General features: G+C 43.5%; 1 protein-coding gene across 1 annotated transcript in view; it reads left to right on the top strand.

Annotated features, from left to right (window-relative positions):
* The window catches only part of LOC112225970 (synaptic vesicle membrane protein VAT-1 homolog), a 41,610-nt gene that overhangs the window by 7,213 nt on the left and 14,853 nt on the right, over positions 1–19,544 (top strand). The window contains exons 2-3 of the mRNA XM_042307571.1: positions 67–274; positions 18,815–18,985. Coding sequence (XP_042163505.1) covers positions 67–274; positions 18,815–18,985 — 379 coding nt within the window. The remainder of the gene's footprint in view (positions 1–66; positions 275–18,814; positions 18,986–19,544) is intronic.

Below are 19,544 nucleotides of genomic sequence, written 5' to 3'. Positions count from 1 at the left end.
ATTGTCAGAAATGTACTAGGATTTTGCAACCTTGTAGTAAACCATGACACTTTCCCGTCCATGCAGGTGGGTGACAAGGTTCTGGTGCTCAACCGCTGTGGGCTGTGGCAGGAGGTGGCCGTGGTGCCCGCTACCCACACGTTCCTCATCCCAGAGGGCATGACTTTTGAGGAGGCCGCCGCCCTCCCCGTCAACTACATCACCGCCTACATGATGCTGTTTGACTTTGGCAACCTGAGGCCCAACCAGAGCATCCTCATTCACTCTGCTGCAGGTAGGAACCAATCACCATAGACACCGTGTAGGTAGGAACCAATGACCATAGACACGGTGTAGGTAGGAACTAAATGCTATCACTGTTATAGGGACAGAACACAAAACAAGGCACAAACCCCATACAATTGAATCATAAGAGACCCATAGAATTAGAGTAAGTACTATTGTCATTTTAATCCAGTGACACACTAATTTCTTATTATAAACTGGGTGGTTTGAGCCCTGAATTCTGATTGGCTGAAAGCCATGGTATATCCGACAAAATGTTTAGTTTTACTGCTCTAATTACATTGGTAACCAGTTTATAATGGCAATAAGGCTCCTTGGGTGTTTGTGATATATGGCCAATATATCACGGCTAAGGGCTGTGTCCAGGCACTCCGCCTTGCGTCGTGCGTAAGAACAGCCCTTAGCCGTGATATATTGGCCATATATCACAAACACCCAAGGAGCCTTATTGCCATATACCACACCTCCTCGGGCCTTATGCTTAAATATACACCCGCAGGCCAGCAGGGGGGTCTCTGCCATTCTAAGGAACATACATGCATACAATGTGAATATGAATACATTCATTGGGAAAACACAGTGCTAAGTGATAAGTCTTGAATGGTGTATAGTGCTGTCCAGTCCAGGTCAAGAATGTTGTGTACTATGAACACAAGGAAATGCATCAGTCGGATTGCCAATCTGTATTGTTCCATTGCTCCTGTCTATGATTGTATATTATAACTATGTGAATTATGAGAAGACGTAGTATTGTAGCTACTATGTAAGAGTACTGGAAATACTACTTAAGATCCAACCCTGTGTGTGTCAGTACTGAGTAGAGCAGAGAAGTGGTGAGAGTTGGGGTTGGAGGAGCACCTGTCACCTGGCTTTTGGGGGTCAGAGTGCACCGTGTGCGGGTGGAGGAATGGGGGGAACGGGGGAGTGAGGGGGTGTAAGCACCTGGGTATGGGTGTGTTGAGGTTTTGAGTGTTTTTGAGCGTAAGAGAATGAGTGTCTCAGTTGTGTGTCAAGGACAAGGCCAGCTGGTCAACATGGAAGGCAGTTATTTTTTAAATTCTTCCTGTGTGTACAGTACATGCATGCGTGCAGCGTGCATCTGTGTATGTAATGTACGGGAATCAGAGAGGTATCGTCTGCTGTTTTGGTTAAGGACTAGTGCATTTTATGGAGGTAAGGGAGTGCAAAAAAATATATTTAAATGACATAATAATTTCCTCAATCAATGTTTGTACCGACAGATGTAGCCTATGGGAACTCATTGTAGAATAGGCCTAGGCATAAAATGCATCCTCCAATTGCAACTTCTGCCTACTGTATGCCCACACATATTGTCTCAAGAAAATGTTCTATTTGTAATACTCTCAAACACCAAGTTAGGCATACTTCATTTCAAAATATGAATGATAAGGATAATTCTTCAGGTTTTACCGGGGGAAACATCTAAACTGCATCTGCATCAGTAAAATGCAAATGAATCATTATGGGATCTTGCGAGACATTGATTCTGCTTTGATCCAACTTTACAAAACGAGCATCACTGTGAGAAGTGATCATATCTTATTTGTAATAACAACAAGTGATGACCAGGACCATCAGGCGTAGGTGACATATCTTGATGAGTGCTATTTGAAGTGATTGGAGAGCCCTTCCTGGTGATGAAAGGACAGCGCCAGAATCGCGCAACGTTGTTAAAGAAGTTGAACCAACTTGTGTTGCTGAAGGACAGCTCTGTCATTTGGCCAGTTCAGGAACAAACAACAATCATTTCCCGTATAACCGAATAGGCCTACGACTACGTGGGATAGCTATTTGTAGGCTATAGCCTAATCTAAATATAATTACATATAGTGTACTATCATTGCACTGTTTGCGAAGAGAGCTTTCGTTGCGAGTAGGCATTTCATTGTATTGTGTAGCTTATACTACGCTGTATCATAAATCAACTTTGATTAGCTTGAACACACGGTTACAGTATGCCATATTACAGAATAAAAGTCAACAGAGGTGAACAATCAATTCATGGAATTTATTTGCACAGATTAAACATGCTATCAAATCAATTGACCAAGTAGTGAACAGAAATCATTACTGCGTAGAAATGCAGGAAATGTGTTTAAAAACAGCCATAAAATCAAGCTTTTGGTGTCAATAAACTATAACCTATATGCATTATTACCTCCAACTTGGCCCAATTCACATTTACTGTAAGAGTGTATGGTTTCCATCTATTGGTTACACAGACTGTTGGCCTCCCATCCCATTCCCATCCTAACCACCTCATCGCTGGCTTCGTATTCATGTTACCTGATGAAATTGCTGTACAATATGATCTTGTTGCCATCTGATGCACATGCAGATGTCATAAATCAGCAATGCAGAGCTCTCCCTGTACTATGCAGTGCCTTGATTGTATTACTGTTGATGATCTGGAAATGTGCATGTACATCCTGGCCCACCTACTGTTGCTAGCCACAATTCTGACGTGTGCTCTGATATCTGCTTCACTGATTTCTCCTCTCATAAAAGCCTGGGTTTTCTGCACGTTACCACTAGAAGCTTATTACCTAAAATGAATCAATGGAAAGTGTGGGTTCACAGCTCCAATCCAGATGTGTTGATCATTACTGAGATGTGGTTAAGGAAGAGTGTTTTGAATACTGATGTTAGGCTTTCTGGTTATAACCTTTTTCGGCAAGACCTTTCAAAGGTGGGGGAGTGGCAATCCTTACCAAGGATCACCTTCAGTGCTCGGGTTGTCTCCACCAAGTCTGTCCCCAAACAATTTAATTAGCTGGTTTTAAGCATTAAACTTTCAAATAGCTCTTTGTTGACTGTTGATGGGTGCTATTGTCCTCCATCAGCACCGGCATGTACCCTACCTGCCCTAAGCTCCCTCCTGGCCCCTTACACTAAATCTGAATTTGTCCTGCTAGGTGACCTAAATGATTCTTGGACCTTCTTTTTGATATTTTCAGTGGTATAACAAACACGCCCGCATAAAGAAAATGAGAATTAAAACCAGGTTCAGCCCCTTGTTCAACCTTGACTCCACCTCAAAAATTCTATTAGGCAAAAAGCTCTGCATACGCATACTCAGGCTGACTGGCTCTTGTTCAGGCAAATGAGAAATAAGTGCACTCAGGCTATCCGGAAGGCCAAAGATAGTTACTTTAAGGAGCAGTTCTCTCTCTGTGGGTCTAACCCCAAGAAGTTCTGGAAAACGGTTAAAGACCTGGAGAATAAACCCTCCTCCTCACAGCTACCCATGTCCCTTAAAGTTGATGATGTGGTTGTTACTGACAAGAAGCACATGGCTGAGCTCTTTAATCACCACTTCATTAAGTCAGGATTCCTATTTGACTCAGCCATGTCTCCTTGCCCATCCAACATGTCCTCATCTCCCACCCCTTCTAATATGACTATCCCTGATGCTTCTCCCTCTTTCTCCCCTGTCCCGCAACAAAGTTTGTCTCTGCAGGCAGTCACTGAGTCCGAGGTGCTAAAGGGGCTCCTGAAACGTGACCCCCAAAAAAACTTCTGGGTCAGACCCTTTCTTCTTTAAGCTTGCTGCCCCTGTCATCGCCAAGCCTTTCTCCAACTTTTTTTAACCTGTCTCTCCTTTCTGGGGAGGTTCCTATTGCTTGGAAGGCAGCCACGGTTTGTCCTTTATTTAAAGGGGCAGATCAAGCTGATCCTAATTGTTATAGGCCTATTTATATTTTGCCCTGTTTATCAAAAGTGTTGGAAAAACTTGTCATCAATCAACTGACTGGCTTTCTTGATGTCTATAGTATTCTCTCTGGTATGCAATCTGGTTTCCACTCAGGTTATGGATGTGTCACTGCAACCTTAAAGGTCCTCAATGATCTCACCATTGCCCATGATTCTAAGCAATGTTGTGCTGCTATTTTTATTGACTTGGCCAAAGCTTTTGATATGGTAGACCATTCCATTCTTGTTGGCCGGCTAAGGAGTATTGGTGTCTCTGAGGGGTCTTTAGCCTGGTTTGCTAACATCCTCTCTCAAAGAGTGCAGTTTATAAAGTCAGAAAATCTGCTGTCTCCGCCACTGCCTGTCACCAAGGGAGTACCCCAAGGCTCTATCCTAGGCCCCACACTCTTCCCAATTTACATCAACAACATAGCTCAGGCAGTAGGAAGCTCTCTCATCCATTTATATGCAGATGATACAGTCTTATACTCAGCTGGCCCCTCCCCAAATGTTGTGTTAAATGCTCTACAACAAAGCTTTCTTAGTGTCCAACAAGCTTTCTCTATCCTTAACCTTGTTCTGAACACCTCCAAAACAAAGGTCATGTGGTTTGGTAAGAACAATGCCCTCTCCCCACAGGTGTGATTACTACTTCTGAGGGTTCAGAGCTTGAGGGGGTATACCTCATACAAGTTCTTGGGAGTATGGCTAGACGGTACACTGTCCTTCTCTCAGCACATATCAAAGCTGCAGGCTTTGCTAAAGTTAAATCTAGACTTAGTTTTCTCTATCATAATCGCTCCTCTTTCATCCCAGTTTCCAAACTAAACCTGATTCACATGACCATCCTACCCATGCTAGATTATGAGACATCATTTATAGATTGGCAGGTAAGGGTGCTCTCGAGCGGCTAGATGTTCTTTACCATTCGGCCATCAGATTTGCCACCAATGCTCCTTATAGGACACATCATTGCACTATACTCCTCTGTAAACTGGTCATCTCTGTTTTCACGTCGCAAGACCCACTGGTTGATGCTTATTTATAAAACCCTCTTAGGCCTCACCCCCCCCTATCTGAGATATCTACTGCAGCCCTCAGCCACCACATACAACACCCGTTCTGCCAGTCGCATTCTGTTAAAGGTCCCAAAAGCACACACATCCCTGGGTCGCTCGTCTTTTCAGTTCGCTGCAGCTAGCGACTGGAACGAGCTGCAACAAACACTCAAACTGGACAGTTTTATCTTAATCTCTTCATTCAAAGACTCAATAATGGACACTTTTACTGACAGTTGTGGGTGTTTTGCGTGATGTATTGTTGTCTCTACCGTCTTGCCCTTTGTGCTGTTGTCTGTGCCCAATCATGTTTGTACCATGTTATGTTGCTACCATGTTGTTGTCATGTGTTGCTGCCTTGCTATGTTGTTGTGTGAGGTCTCTTTTTATGTAGTGTTGTCTCTCTTGTCATGATGTGTGTTTTGTCCTATATTTATATTTTTTATATTTTTATTTTTTAATCCCAGCCCCTGTCCCCGCAGGAGGCCTTTTGCCTTTTGGGAGGCCGTTATTGTAAATAAGAATTTGTTCTTAACTGACTTGCCTAGATAAATAAAGGTTAAAAAAAAGGGAGGGGGCGTGCGACACTGTGTTCCCCTTGGTCTGGTAGTGTAGTGTTGTCCCAAATGGCACCCTAATCCCTATATAAATCAAATCTAATTTTATTAGTCACATGCGCCGAATACAACAGGTGTCTATAAATGATGTCTCCGTAATCTAGCATGGGTAGGATGGCCATGTGAATCAGGGTTAGTTATAACCTTACAGTGAAACGCTTACTTACGAGCCCCTAACTAACAATGCAGTTTAAAAAAAATACGGATAAGAATAAGAAAGAAAGGTAACAAGTCATTAAAGAGCAGCAGTAACATAATAGTAGGGCACTACCCTTGATCAGAGCCTATATAGGGAATTCTATTCCATTTTGGACACAGTCTACGCAGGTCTGGACCTCTGGTTTCTCTTGGCTCCCAGCCAGCTTAGAACAAAGGATTACTGACTCCATAACAGAAACATTTGCCTAACAGCCTCTTTGCCTGAAGCATAATTCTTCTTAGCGCTTTCTTTCTTTTTGAAATCCCTCATGATATTACACACACCCACTCAGGGTCATGAAGCAATCTATAGATGTATATATTTGTCACTGCTTGTAGAGGCAATTTAGTTGAAAATGCAGTTATTGTGTTTGTAACGGTAGAGGCAGTCGGTACACTAGCTGCAGCAGCGGAGGCACGTTAGATGCATTTCTTTTGAGTACACACATTTCGGCCCTATTCCCACTACGAGAGATGAAGGAGAGTCTGAGTGGTGAGATTTCTACTTTTCAATTCCCATCACATCCTTGCCTCACCTTTTGTTGTGGCTGGCAACGCGACATTCTTGCTCCTCAGCTCAACTTGACCGTAAATATCGCAGTAGCAACTAGCCAGGAAGCAAAAACAACAATCCAACAACTTATCTTCTAAAACATATTACAATATTGAATAATGCAACCTAACCATATTACACTCTTGAATAATTCAACAATCCACAAGCATGTGCAGACAATGAAAGGATTTATTTTGATGTCCGTATGGAACACAAGGGATATAAACAGGGTCTCCCACATCTTAGACCTTTAGACCAAGAGGAAATTCCCTCTTGGATCGAGGGCAGACATTGGTTTGGAAGTTTGCAGGCGGGGCTACCTCATCACGAGACCATGACTGACTCATGTCTGCCACATTTATCCCCCTTTGACCTCCTCCCCTATGAGAGACCCCCTCATGTTGGGCGCCATGGTGACACGCGGGATATAAACCTGGGTCCGGTATCCAAAAAGAATCTCAGAAAATATCTTAGGAATCCTGATAAAACTGTTTTATGGTTAAAAATATATATAACTCCCAGCACAGAGTGTTTTAGGATGATGTTAAGACACAGCTCAGACAAACTCTGAGCCAGGAGTAAAATCAACTCAAAAAAGCTTATCTCAGCTGGTAACCACGACAGTTTGAAGAACCGCAAAGGAAAGATAGTGATGACGCTCATTGATATTGTTGCAAATGATGGGGAAGACGTAGTGATGGCGCCCGAGGGTAGGCCTGACGTCATATCGGCTCTAAACCAATCATGCTATTGTTGTTCGTAACATAATTTGTACATAATGTTGCTGCTACCATCTCTTAATAACTTTTGGACATCAGAACTGACGTAGTGATGGCGCCCGAGGGTAGGCCTGACGTCATATCGGCTCTAAACCAATCATGCTATTGTTGTTCGTAACATAATTTGTACATAATGTTGCTGCTACCATCTCTTAATAACTTTTGGACATCAGAACTGGGATTACTCACCTCAAGTCGGACGAGGAGTTCTTCTTCAATGAGTCGGCCGTAAGGGATATACTGCAAATACCCGACCAGGCCCCGATCCCCGTGATTCGCTGGAGAAGGAAACTGCGATTTCGAGGCAAAAGATCTGGGTGCTTTGTGAGGATCAGGCAACGACTGGCTAATCTGCCCTTGCCTTCCATTCTACTAGCTAACTTTCAATCACTGGAAAATAAATAAAAAACTGTATATTACAGTATATATTACAGTATATATTACAGTATATATTACAGTATATATTACAGAAATGCAGCCATGTTGACAAAAATCTATCTTATGTTTCACCGAGTCGTGGCTGAACGACAACATTAATAACATACAGCTGGCGGGTTATACACTGTATCGGCAAGACAGAACAGCAGGGTGGGGGCCTCTGCATTTATGTAAACAACATAAGCATGATATCTAAGGAAATCTCAAAGTTTTGCTCGCCTGAGGTAGGGTATCTCATGAGAAGCTGTAAACCACACTATCTACCTAGAGTTTTTTTTTGAAGCTGTCTACATACCACCACAGAGCGAAGTTGGCACTGAAAACGCACTCAATGAGCTGTATTCCGCCATAAGCAAACAGGAAAACGCTCACCCAGAGGCGATGCTCCTGGTGGCCGGTGACCTTAATGCAGGGAAACTTAAATCAGTTTTAACAAATTTCTATCAGCATGTTAAATGTGCAAAAAAAAATCTAGACCCCCTTTTTTCCACACACAGGGACGCGTACAAAGCTTTCCCTCGCCCTCCATTTGGCAAATCTGACCATAACTCTATCCTCCTGATTCCCGCTTACAAGCAAAAATTAAAGCAGGAAGCACCAGTGACCCGGTCTATAAAAAAGTGGTCATATGAAGCAGATGCTAAATTACAGGACTGTTTTGCTAGCACAGACTGGAATATGTTCTGGGATTCTTCAGATGGCATTGAGGGGTACACCACATCAGTCACTGGCTTTATCAATAAGTGCATGAAGTACGTCGTCCCCACAGTGACTGTACGTACATACCCCAACCAGAAGCCATGGCTTACAGGCAACATTTTCACCGAGCTAAAGGGCAGAGCTGCTGCTTTCAAGGAGTGGGACTCTAACCCAGAAGCTTATAAGAAATCTCGCTATGCCCTCCAACAAACCATCAAACAGGCAAAGCATCAATACAGGACTAAGATTGAATCGTACTGCATCGTACTACACATCTAGTCAAATGGCTACCCAGACTATTTGCATTGCCCCCTCCCCTCTCCACACCACTGCCACTCTCTGTTGTCATCTATGCATAGTCCCTTTAATTAACTCTACCTACATGTACATACAACCTCAACTAACCGGTGACCCCGCACATTGACTCTGTACCGGCACCCCCTGTATATATTGTTATTTTTTACTGCTGCTCTTTAAATTTGATTTGATTAGACAAAGCCTGCAGTCCAAACACGTTCATTTTACCCACTCAGCCCTTGCACTAGCCACTTTCCCTCGGGGGAATTCCTGTCGAAGCCAGATGCAGTTTGATTGCCATCTTAAGTTGAGGTCCAATTGCCCCTAGGCCCTTGATTTAGCTTGAGGGAGTGAGTGGAGAACTTTGATCACTTGTGGGATTGATATGACCCACAATTCAATGCAAACTGTATTCATGTTTCAAACTCTGGTGGCCGCGAAATGTAAAATTTTGTCAACATGGCTGCATTTTCGGCATGTGAGACAAAATTATGACACTAGCTTGCTAAACAATTTCTATAGATAACATAGATTTTTGCATTGGCAAATGGGAATGACGCTCAAATGTCTTAGTCTCGTAGTGAGGAGCCTATAAAATGTAGCTAGCTTCATAAACGTAGTTTTGGGAATTCAGAAATGGATTGGAATAAATGACCAAGCTATAAAACTTGCTAGCCAGCTATGGCTAACTGTAGCTAGCTACCTGACAGGAGTGCTAGCTAGCTTTGTTAGCTTTCTAGGTACGTTAATAGCTTTAGGTTGGTTGTTTTTAAACTCAACTTCAAGATACCCTCTCCGATCATCACTCCCCCTCACATAGGAAAGGTACATTTAAGGTACACTTGTATGTGACGATGTAAAAAGTTATTCAAGGGCTGAGGGTATAGAGCCGGTGGCTGTCTACTTTGCATTTGGACTGCAACCCAAGAGAAAATTCCCTCTTGCGCTGAGGGCAGACACTGGTTTTGAAGTTCGCAGGTGGGGCTACTTCATCACGTGACCATGACCGACTCATGTCCCCTACATGTACACATTGAAGGGCTGACAATATTCAGCTAACTCAAGTAACATTAACATATCGATACTGAATGTTTACCCCTCCCATATGAATATAAGAGACAGTAACGTTATCATACAGTGTCATTCATATTATAATATAGGCTACACAGCTTGCTAGGTAACGTTAGCTAGCATCCTCACATAAACATGCTGGCTGTAGCTATATGCTGACTGTTAGCTGAACCATAACTAGATAGGAGCTCTTAGGCTTACACTTGCTACCATTTAAAGTAACCTTAGAACAAACCAGGCGTCATTTTATCATTATCATGGAAGCCATTATATGAGGGAAAAGATCATTGAGACCGAAGCGATGATAATTCTCTGGGGAGTAGCTTCTTGCCTGGAATCAGTGCAGTCAAGCAAAATAAAAAAAATACACTGTTGAGATATAAAGCTACGGCGACAATTTCAGAATGTAACAGGCTGCTACTACAATGTCAGGAACAAATTCAATAAAATAAGTCAAGAAAATAAGAAAAAATGACTGTTTCAGCTGTTTCAAAAACATTGCTATGCTAGTCAAATGTTTATTGTAAGAGTGTTGTCTTAACGAGACAATTCTGTTTACACTGCCCTGCGTAGAGGGGGGCAACCTGTGTTCTCTCTCTTGTCAGGATGTGTGTTTTGTCCTATATTTTCATTTCATTTCTTTTTCTTTTTAATCCCAGCCCCCATCCCTGCAAGAGGCCATTTGCCTTTTGGTAGGCCGTCATTGTAAATAAGAATTTGTTCTTAACTGACTTAAACTGACCTTAACTGACCTTTAAATAAAGGTGAAATAAGTAAAACAAATAAAAATAAACTGTCAAGCAAGTGTCGTTCGCTACCTCCGGTCGACAAGTTCACAAGTTTACATTGCAGTATATATGTAGCCGACATACTCAAGTAAGTGTGAAGACCTTCTTAGTCCACATCCACCCGTGTTTTGTCCCTAGCTAACACCTCTGGTTGGTTGGGTCATGTGGCCTCCTCCCCTCACATGGCGGTGGAAGGTATAGGGTAATGATGTTGCAGCAGCCCGAGAGTCTGTCAGAGCATGTTTCTGATTTTAGACTCTAGATTAGTGTCAGATATCAAACAGTGTGTGTGTGTGTGTGTGTGTGTGTGTGTGTGTGTGTGTGTGTGTGTGTGTGTGTGTGTGTGTGTGTGTGTGTGTGTGTGTGTGTGTGTGTGTGTGTGTGTGTGTGTGTGTGTGTGTGTGCCTGTTTGTGTGTACAACCGCAACCGCACTAATGGTACAGTACGTGCATACTTTTCTATTAGGGTCGTTGTGTGTCAGTGGATGTCTGTCTTGCTCTTGCACCGGCGAGATTAAAAACACAACCACCTATTTGAACCATATCTTTAACCTACAGTTTTAGTGAACACAGACAGTTTTTTAACAGGATTCAGTGACTCCGTTTGTACAGCTGTGGTATATTAAAACAGTGGGAGTTACTGCATGAGGACACAAGGAGCCATTTCTCATATCCAGTCTCAGGGCATGGCCAGACAGATATTATTTAATTGTCTGTCATATTTTTTACTGGCAATAAATCAATATATAGATCAACCACCGGCTTCTTATCGTGGCGACCACAGAGTCATTGTTTGATGAGCAAATCTTCTGCTTCCGCTGTCATCAGTCGCTTCATCAATGTTACTTGGTTTCTTCCCTCTTATCGGCCTGTGGTGCCGTAGAGCCATGCTGGTGAATGAGAGACTACTAGAGCTCTATGTGGCTCTATGGGGGTGCTGCTTGGCGCTGTCAACAGGCTGCTAACTTGTTGGCTCCCACTGTGAGGACCCAGGCAGAGAGGTGTCTAGCTCATTGCCTGCAGCAGCACCACCCCCCACCCACCTCATGACAAGGAAAGATACTGTATGTCCTCTCCTCTCCAACATAATTGCCACTGTCAGTGTTTTAGCTCTCTGGAGATTACATAGGCCAACTCTGTCCTTGTACCCAAGAGAAGAGACTTCAGCTAAGACACTGGCGTGTCAGTGTCATGGCTGTGTGTGGACCGTGAACGCTGTCTCTCTCTCTCGTGGGCCTGTGGGCCGGCCGTTCCTGTCCCCTCTCCCCGAACAATGGCATGTTGTTCTCCTACCATCCCGCCCTCTCTGTCCGCTGGGCTCGCACATCTGCATCCTCCCCTCCTCCCCCCTCCACATGACCCCCCCCGGGGAGGCTCCTCATGACCATGGCGTATCAGTGCTCGATACCTCGTCATCGGGGAGAGTGCATACATTTCCCCCTTTGTTTTCTCCAGAGGGACAGGGCAAGGGAAGGAGTGCAGTGACATTTGGATGTGTTTGGGGGTACACTGTGCCCGGCCAAGAGCCTTTTCCTGCAACCTCTCCCTGAACTGAACCCTGTGTTTATGGATTAGGTCTGGCCAGCAGCCCTGCATGCCACCACGCCCACTAACACACACACGCACACTAACACACATGCGCGCATGCACACACACATATACACACATGTACATACACACTTGACTGGGCCTTGGCCTGATTGGTCTGACTAACATTACCCTTTATCCACATTAGAGAGAGAGAGAGGAGAGGAGAGGAGAGGAGAGGAGAGGAGAGAGGAGAGGAGAGGAGAGAGAGGAGAGGAGAGGAGAGGAGAGGAGAGGAGAGGAGAGGAGAGGAGAGGAGAGGAGAGGAGAGGAGAGAGAGAGGAGAGGAGAGGAGAGGAGAGGAGAGGAGAGGAGACGATAATGGAAGAGAAGAGAAAGAGGTGTCAGAGTATAGAGAAAAGTACAGAGATGTTGATGTTACCTGCTCACTCTACACTCTTAGAAAAAGTGTTCCAAAAGGGTTATTCAGCTGTCCCCATAGGAGATCCCTTTTTGGTTCCAGGTAGAACCCTTTTTGAGTCCAGGTAGAACCCTCTGTGGAAAGGTTTCCACACGGAACCCAAAGGGGCTCTACCTGGAACCAAAAATGGTTCTTCAAAGGGTTATCCTATGGGGACAGCCAAAACGTTTTAGGTTCTAGATAGCACCTTTTTTTCTAAGAATGTAAGATGTCGCTCAATATGAGATACAGACAGAATATCACTTTGTTAGTTTATCCTACAATTTCAGACAAATCATGTTTCTATTTAAGCATATCCTTTCGCAGTCTACAATGACTCCCCACTGTCTGACTACCCCGGTGCTGTAAGGCTTACCCTAGTTCAGTGAATGCTAATAAGTGCTGTGTTGGAGAGGAGAGGAGTCCTGGTTGTGTTTGTTTTCTGGGCCTAGCTGGCTGGCATCATACCCAGACGCAGATCAGCTGCACTGATAGCACAGGAAAACCAGAGCATGCAACCTCCCCTCCGCAGCCTCCCCTCCACTCCAACCTCCAACCCACCCTCCAATCAGAATACACTCTCACTCACAACCGTTGCCTTATGACCCCATTCAACTTAAGCCCCTCCACCCACACACACACACACACACAGGTGTGTATGTCTGTACATTTGAGTTGGTATTTATTTTTCTACGTTGTGAGTTTGTGTTAGGAAGAATGTGTTCGTTGGTGCATGGTTATCAGTGGGTTTCATGAGAACATGTCTGCTTGTGTTTGTGTGTACAATGAGTGTATGTGTTTGTTAGTTTCTCTGTGTGCATTGGCATTGTGTGAATTCTCACTCAGGAAATCGCAGGTTCTGCCTTCTCACACAGGATGTGTGTTGTGAATTCACTCACCCAGTCACTAGAAAAGTGCATCCTATAGGTGGTACAGAGTGGAACCTACCCTACGAGAAAGCATATTAAAACACTCAGCGAGTTCACAGCTCCACAGAGCAAGGGGACAACACTATGTTACGTAGCACGGAGTCACCTCTCCTTATAGCAGACACAGACACACACCCAATGCCGTTCTATGCTCACACACACACATTGTTATTGTGTAGGATTTGCACAATAACAGAGAAAGAAACGTTGCTCAATCATGTCCGACTTGTTGATCTTGTTCACCGCCCCTTTGCTAACGATAGGATTCTTGGGTTTGTGGTTTTATGCCATTCTTTGTGAGCCACAGGCACGACAGGCTAATGATAGGGTGTGGGAGAGGGTACGCCTGGAGAGTGGAGGCACAGAGAATGACACGGGGGCAGACAGCATGGAACCCTGACATGACATGAGTGGCCCCACATCTCTCCGGGATTAGCATTAGCACGCGTGCTCACTAGTGTTAGCATTGCTAGCACCATCGGGCCCACACCTATAACCACAACCTAGCCTTTTTAGGTTAGAAGTGACAGTAAGCACGGTCTGAGGTGCGTTAGCTTCTCCATTTGAGTTATGCTAAGAAACTAGCTCTATATGAGGAAGTGGCCGAGCAAGCTTACCTCTTAAGCACCGTTCAGACAGATGTGGTCAGTGTGTGGATGACTGTGAGAAAGTGACTGTGTGCACTGACTGTACTATTGTATGAGTATGTACAGTAGTAGGAGGTTTGAGTGTTCTCCTTCCCTTTGTGAAATCTCAACAACATTTAGTGGCCCCACCCTCTCCTCACGTTGAACTCTGGGTGTGGACACACACATCATACTGGACTAAATAGTAAAGTGAATGCCACAGTGTTTTGGACAAAATTCCTATTCACTCAAGAAGAGCGTGTTATTGAGACCCAGAGTGTATTTGGTGCCAAAGAGAGATGTGTGTGTGTGTGTGTGTGTGTGTGTGTGTGTGTGTGTGTGTGTGTGTGTGTGTGTGTGTGTGTGTGTGTGTGTGTGTGTGTGTGTGTGTGTGTGTGTGTGTGTGTGTGTGTGTGTGTGTGTGTGTGTGTGTGTGTGTGTGTGTGTGTGTGTGTGTGTGTGTGTGTGTGTGTGTGTGTGTGTGTGTGTGTGTGTGTGTGTGTGTGTGTGTGTGTGTGTGTGTGTGTGTGTGTGTGTGTGTGTGTGTGTGTGTGTGTGTGTGTGTGTGTGTGTGTGTGTGTGTGTGTGTGTGTGTGTGTGAGTGTGAGTGTGTGTGTGTGCGTGTGTGTGTGTGCTGTTCCTCCCTACACACCCTGGTCAGTAGACGAGGGACAGAGAGAGAAGACAGCGCTTTTGACGGCCCGTAATTTTCTCAGTGAAACCAATTCAATTGAATCGCAAGCAGAACGAATGGAATTAGGCGCGGGAATTTGCTTCAGTTGCCATCTTCGCACAGACAATGATTTAGTGTTCAGGCAATGGGTTCGTGTTCACGGGACGACCTCACGTCACATTGCCAGGAGAATGAAGGGAAGAAAAATGGATGGAAAGGGGGCACTGACAGGGGAGAGAGGGAGGAGGTTTGCGAGAATCTAGTGAGAAATACCAAGTGAACAATGTGAACCAAAACAATGGGTTACCGATGGGTTAACTGTCTAATCTGAGCACATATTTGTGAAGATTAGCAGATATGAACAGACTTTTCAACCAGACTGTTTCTGTCTGCAGTCTCTCTCCTACCTCAGCTTATCTCTCTCTCTGTGTTGGGGGGGGTGGGGGCTCTTGGCCGTGCTGGCCTGGGTCTTGTGATGGGGGATCAGTCACAAGACGGGCAGACAGGCCCTGGATCTGTGGTTCTCAGGGGGTTCCAGCCAGACACGGGTGCCCCCTCCTCCCTTTCTAACAGAGGTGGAAGAGTGGGACAGAGTGGTCGGGAGATATAGGCAGGCGCCAACTCAAAATATCAAAACTATGTCCTAACCCGACGGCCTAAACACTTCATATTGACTACACACATTACTGGTTTGCAATATCAAAGTATATTTGGGAGCAGAAGTCGATGTTGCAAGGAAGCATATAAAAAAGACTCTCCTTTTTTGGCATCCTTCAGGTTAAGCAATTTCTCATCTCTCCACCTCCACACCCGCATACACACTCGTCTACTCTCAGCTGGCTCTGGGTAAGTCGTTATATGGTTATTGGGTGGGTGTTACTGGCTGATCTGTCACATATTACCCCTGGATGAGCTTTTGATTGCCTCCAAATGCCTCCTGTTTTGCCTGGAGGAAAAACAGCCAATGAATCAAAATGGCTCCTTTGCTCAGTCGTCGCCGCCAATTTGGCCTGGGTTTCCCTGGCAACGCAAACTTGGTTTCTCTCTGAGGACAGAACGACAGGGAGAGATAGTTCTAGCTGTTAGGAGGCAGGCTGACTCACTGACAATGCCATCCAACAGCAACACCGTTGCTCTTGTTATTTCATCAAGTTCTTGCCTGCGTTCCAAATGATACCCTCTTCCCTACACAGTGCACTACTTTTGACCAAAGCCATATTGGCCCTGGTCAAAGTTAGTGCACCACGTAGGTGTCATTTGGGACGCCGACCTTCCCTCTTTTTCCTTGCCAGGCTTGAACACAGTGAGAAGTGTCTATTGAGTTCCCATAGGCTCAAGGTCTCCTCAGAGCAGAGCCAGGAGGGAATTGGTCCCGTTCTTGATTCTTTTCTTTGTAAGAGTCAAAGGGGAGGGGAGGTCTGCCTGTAAGACTTAGCAACCAGCGACTACAATAGATTCAAATATAACCTCTCCTTGGTTACTTTTGTCTCTGTCTACTCAAGCTTATGGTGTGTGAGTGAGTGTGACCAAGGCAGTGGACCACAACTCCATCTCAACATGTTGCTGATGATAACCACAGTCAACCACGGCAGTTTAAATATGCTTGAGACGGGCGTCTGTTTGAATGTAAATGTCCGTGTTGTGAAAGCTCTGTTTGCGTTGCTCTATTGGCTCTGGCCTCAGATAAGACGCGGCCTTTACTTGGTCAGGCATGAGTGACCTTTATGGGTCATGCTCAGTTCACATCCTCCATCCAGTCAGCCTCCCTCTGTCCTCTCTGTTCTGCCTCACAGTAACCTATTGAGACCAGGCTTAAGACACACACAGTGACACACACACACACACACACACACATACATACAGTATGTTCAGAAACAGTGATTCATACACACACCGATACTACATCATTCAGCCATGCTGATGTAAGTTACACCTACAGAAAGCAATGCTCTCACACAGCTGCCACTTTGTCTACAAAGGTCATCACAGACAATACATTGTTTGTCGTTTCAAAGATGTATTCCCATATGAGAAGGTTTTGCTTCAACTGGCACAGTTACGAAACAATGTTTTCTTGTTTTCTTGACCTCGTGTCACACATTGCTCCCATAGCCAAAACAAATACCCCAAATTACCCTAGATTCTTAGTCAGGTCATCTTGCATGACGCTAAAGTCAACCAGTGTCATCTGACGTACAATGGCCACTTTCTGTAGTTGTGGATGTTTGTGTGTCTCCATGTCTTTGTGTGGGTGTTCCTTTCTGCCCAGGGCGGCGGGTAGGAGGTAATGTGATGTGTGTTTAATGCTCTCCTTACTTACTCCTGAGCCACACACACACACAGCCAGCCTCTTATTGACTGACCTGGCCTGTCACAGTAAACAAAACAAATCACATTTCCCTGCAATAGAATGGATGTACATAATGGCATTTATGGGTGCCTCAAGACATATTTATATCAGCTGAGTTGAATTGAGTTGGAGGTGTCTCCCTGAGTGAGTATCTCTTGAGGTAATGGCTAGTGAAGCTTGGATAGAAGTTATTTGGTATTATACTTCCTCCCCATAGTTACCCTGCTTAGAGAAACAACTAGGTAGAAAACTACGGGATACATACACAAGTCTTAACCACCCTATCCTCGCTCTGCTTTATTGGCATGAATGGGTGGTCGCCACGGTCGCCAAAGCAATGTATATATTAGTATTACACACTGTATTACACACAATGTATTTATTAGTAATACACACTGTATTACACACAATGTATATACTAATATTACACACTGTATTACACACAATGTATATACTAGTATTACACACTGTATTACACACAATGTATATACTAGTATTACACACTGTATTACACACAATGTATATATTAGTATTACACGCTGTATTACACTCAATGTATTTATTAGTAATACACACTGTATTACACACAATGTATATATTAATATTACACACTGTTTTACACACAATGTATATATTAGTATTACACACTGTATTACACACAATGTATATACTAATATTACACACTGTATTACACACAATGTATATACTAGTATTACACACTGTATTACACACAATGTATATACTAGTATTACACACTGTATTACACACAATGTATATATTAGTATTACACGCTGTATTACACTCAATGTATTTATTAGTAATACACACTGTATTACACACTGTTTTACACACAATGTATATATTAATATTACACACTGTTTTACACACAATGTATATATTAGTATTACACGCTGTATTACACACTGTAATACACACAATGTATACATTAATATTACACACTGTATTACACACAATGTATATATTAGTATTACACACTGTATTACACACTGTAATACACACAATGTATACATTAATATTACACACTGTATTACACACAATGTATATATTAGTATTACACACTGTATTACACACAATGTATATATTAGTATTACACACTGTATTACACACAATGTATATATTAGTATTACACACTGTATTACACACTGTATTACACACAATGTATATATTAGTATTACACACTGTATTACACACTGTAATACACACAATGTATACATTAATATTACACACTGTATTACACACAATGTATATATTAGTATTACACACTGTATTACACACTGTATTACACACAATGTATATATTAATATTACACACTGTATTACACACTGTATTACACACAATGTATATATTAGTATTACACACTGTATTACACACAATGTATATATTAGTATTACACACTGTATTACACACTGTATTACACACAATGTATATATTAGTATTACACACTGTATTACACACTGTATTACACACAATGTATATATTAGTATTACACACTGTAAATGAACAATGTGTTTGAGCAACAATAATAATATATCAACAAAAACAATTCTACATGGAAAATAATACACAGAAAAAGCAACAATTAAGAAATGTAATCTATTGGGCTTATGGGTTTATGTGTATGACATGTTGGGAGCTTTTGTCTCTGTTATACTATAACAGGGCAGGACGTATAACCTGCAGCAACATCTATCATCTCTACGTTTTCTCCTAACAACCTCTCTCTCTCTCCAGGTGGGGTGGGCATCGCGGCCACCCAGCTGTGCCAGACAGTTAAGGACGTGACCGTGTTCGGGACGGCGTCGGCCAGTAAGCACGAGACCATCAGCCAGGGCGGAGTCACGCACTGCATTGACTACCGTACACGGGACTACGTGGAGGAGGTCCGCAAGATCAGCCCCAAAGGTGAGAGGTCAGGGGTCATCTGACCTATTTTACAGCACTGAGATGGGCTGCGTTTCAAATGGAACCCCAATGCCTACAGTGAGGGGGAAAGTATTTGATCCCCTGCTGATTTTGTACGTTTGCCCACTGACAAATAAATGATCAGTCAATAATTTTAATGGTAGGTTTATTTGAACAGTGAGAGACAGAATAACAACCAAAAAATCCAGAAAAACGCATGTCAAAAATGTTATAAATTGATTTGCATTTTAATGAGGGAAATAAGTATTTGACCCCCTCTCAATCAGAAAGATTTCTGGCTCCCAGGTGTCTTTTATACAGGTAACGAGCTGAGATTAGGAGCACACTCTTAAAGGGAGTGCTCCTAATCTCAGTTTGTTACCTGTATAAAAGACACCTGTCCACAGAAGCAATCAATCAATCAGATTCCAAACTCTCCACCATGGCCAAGACCAAAGAGCTCTCCAAGGATGTCAGGGACAAGATTGTAGACCTACACAAGGCTTGAATGGGCTACAAGACCATCGCCAAGCAGCTTGGTGAGAAGGTGACAACAGTT

Source organism: Oncorhynchus tshawytscha, linkage group LG27 (assembly GCF_018296145.1).
Source record: "Oncorhynchus tshawytscha isolate Ot180627B linkage group LG27, Otsh_v2.0, whole genome shotgun sequence".
Classification (NCBI taxonomy): Eukaryota; Metazoa; Chordata; class Actinopteri; order Salmoniformes; family Salmonidae; genus Oncorhynchus; species Oncorhynchus tshawytscha.
Note: the sequence above shows the minus strand (reverse complement) of the source record. Positions and strands in the feature narration are given on the sequence as shown.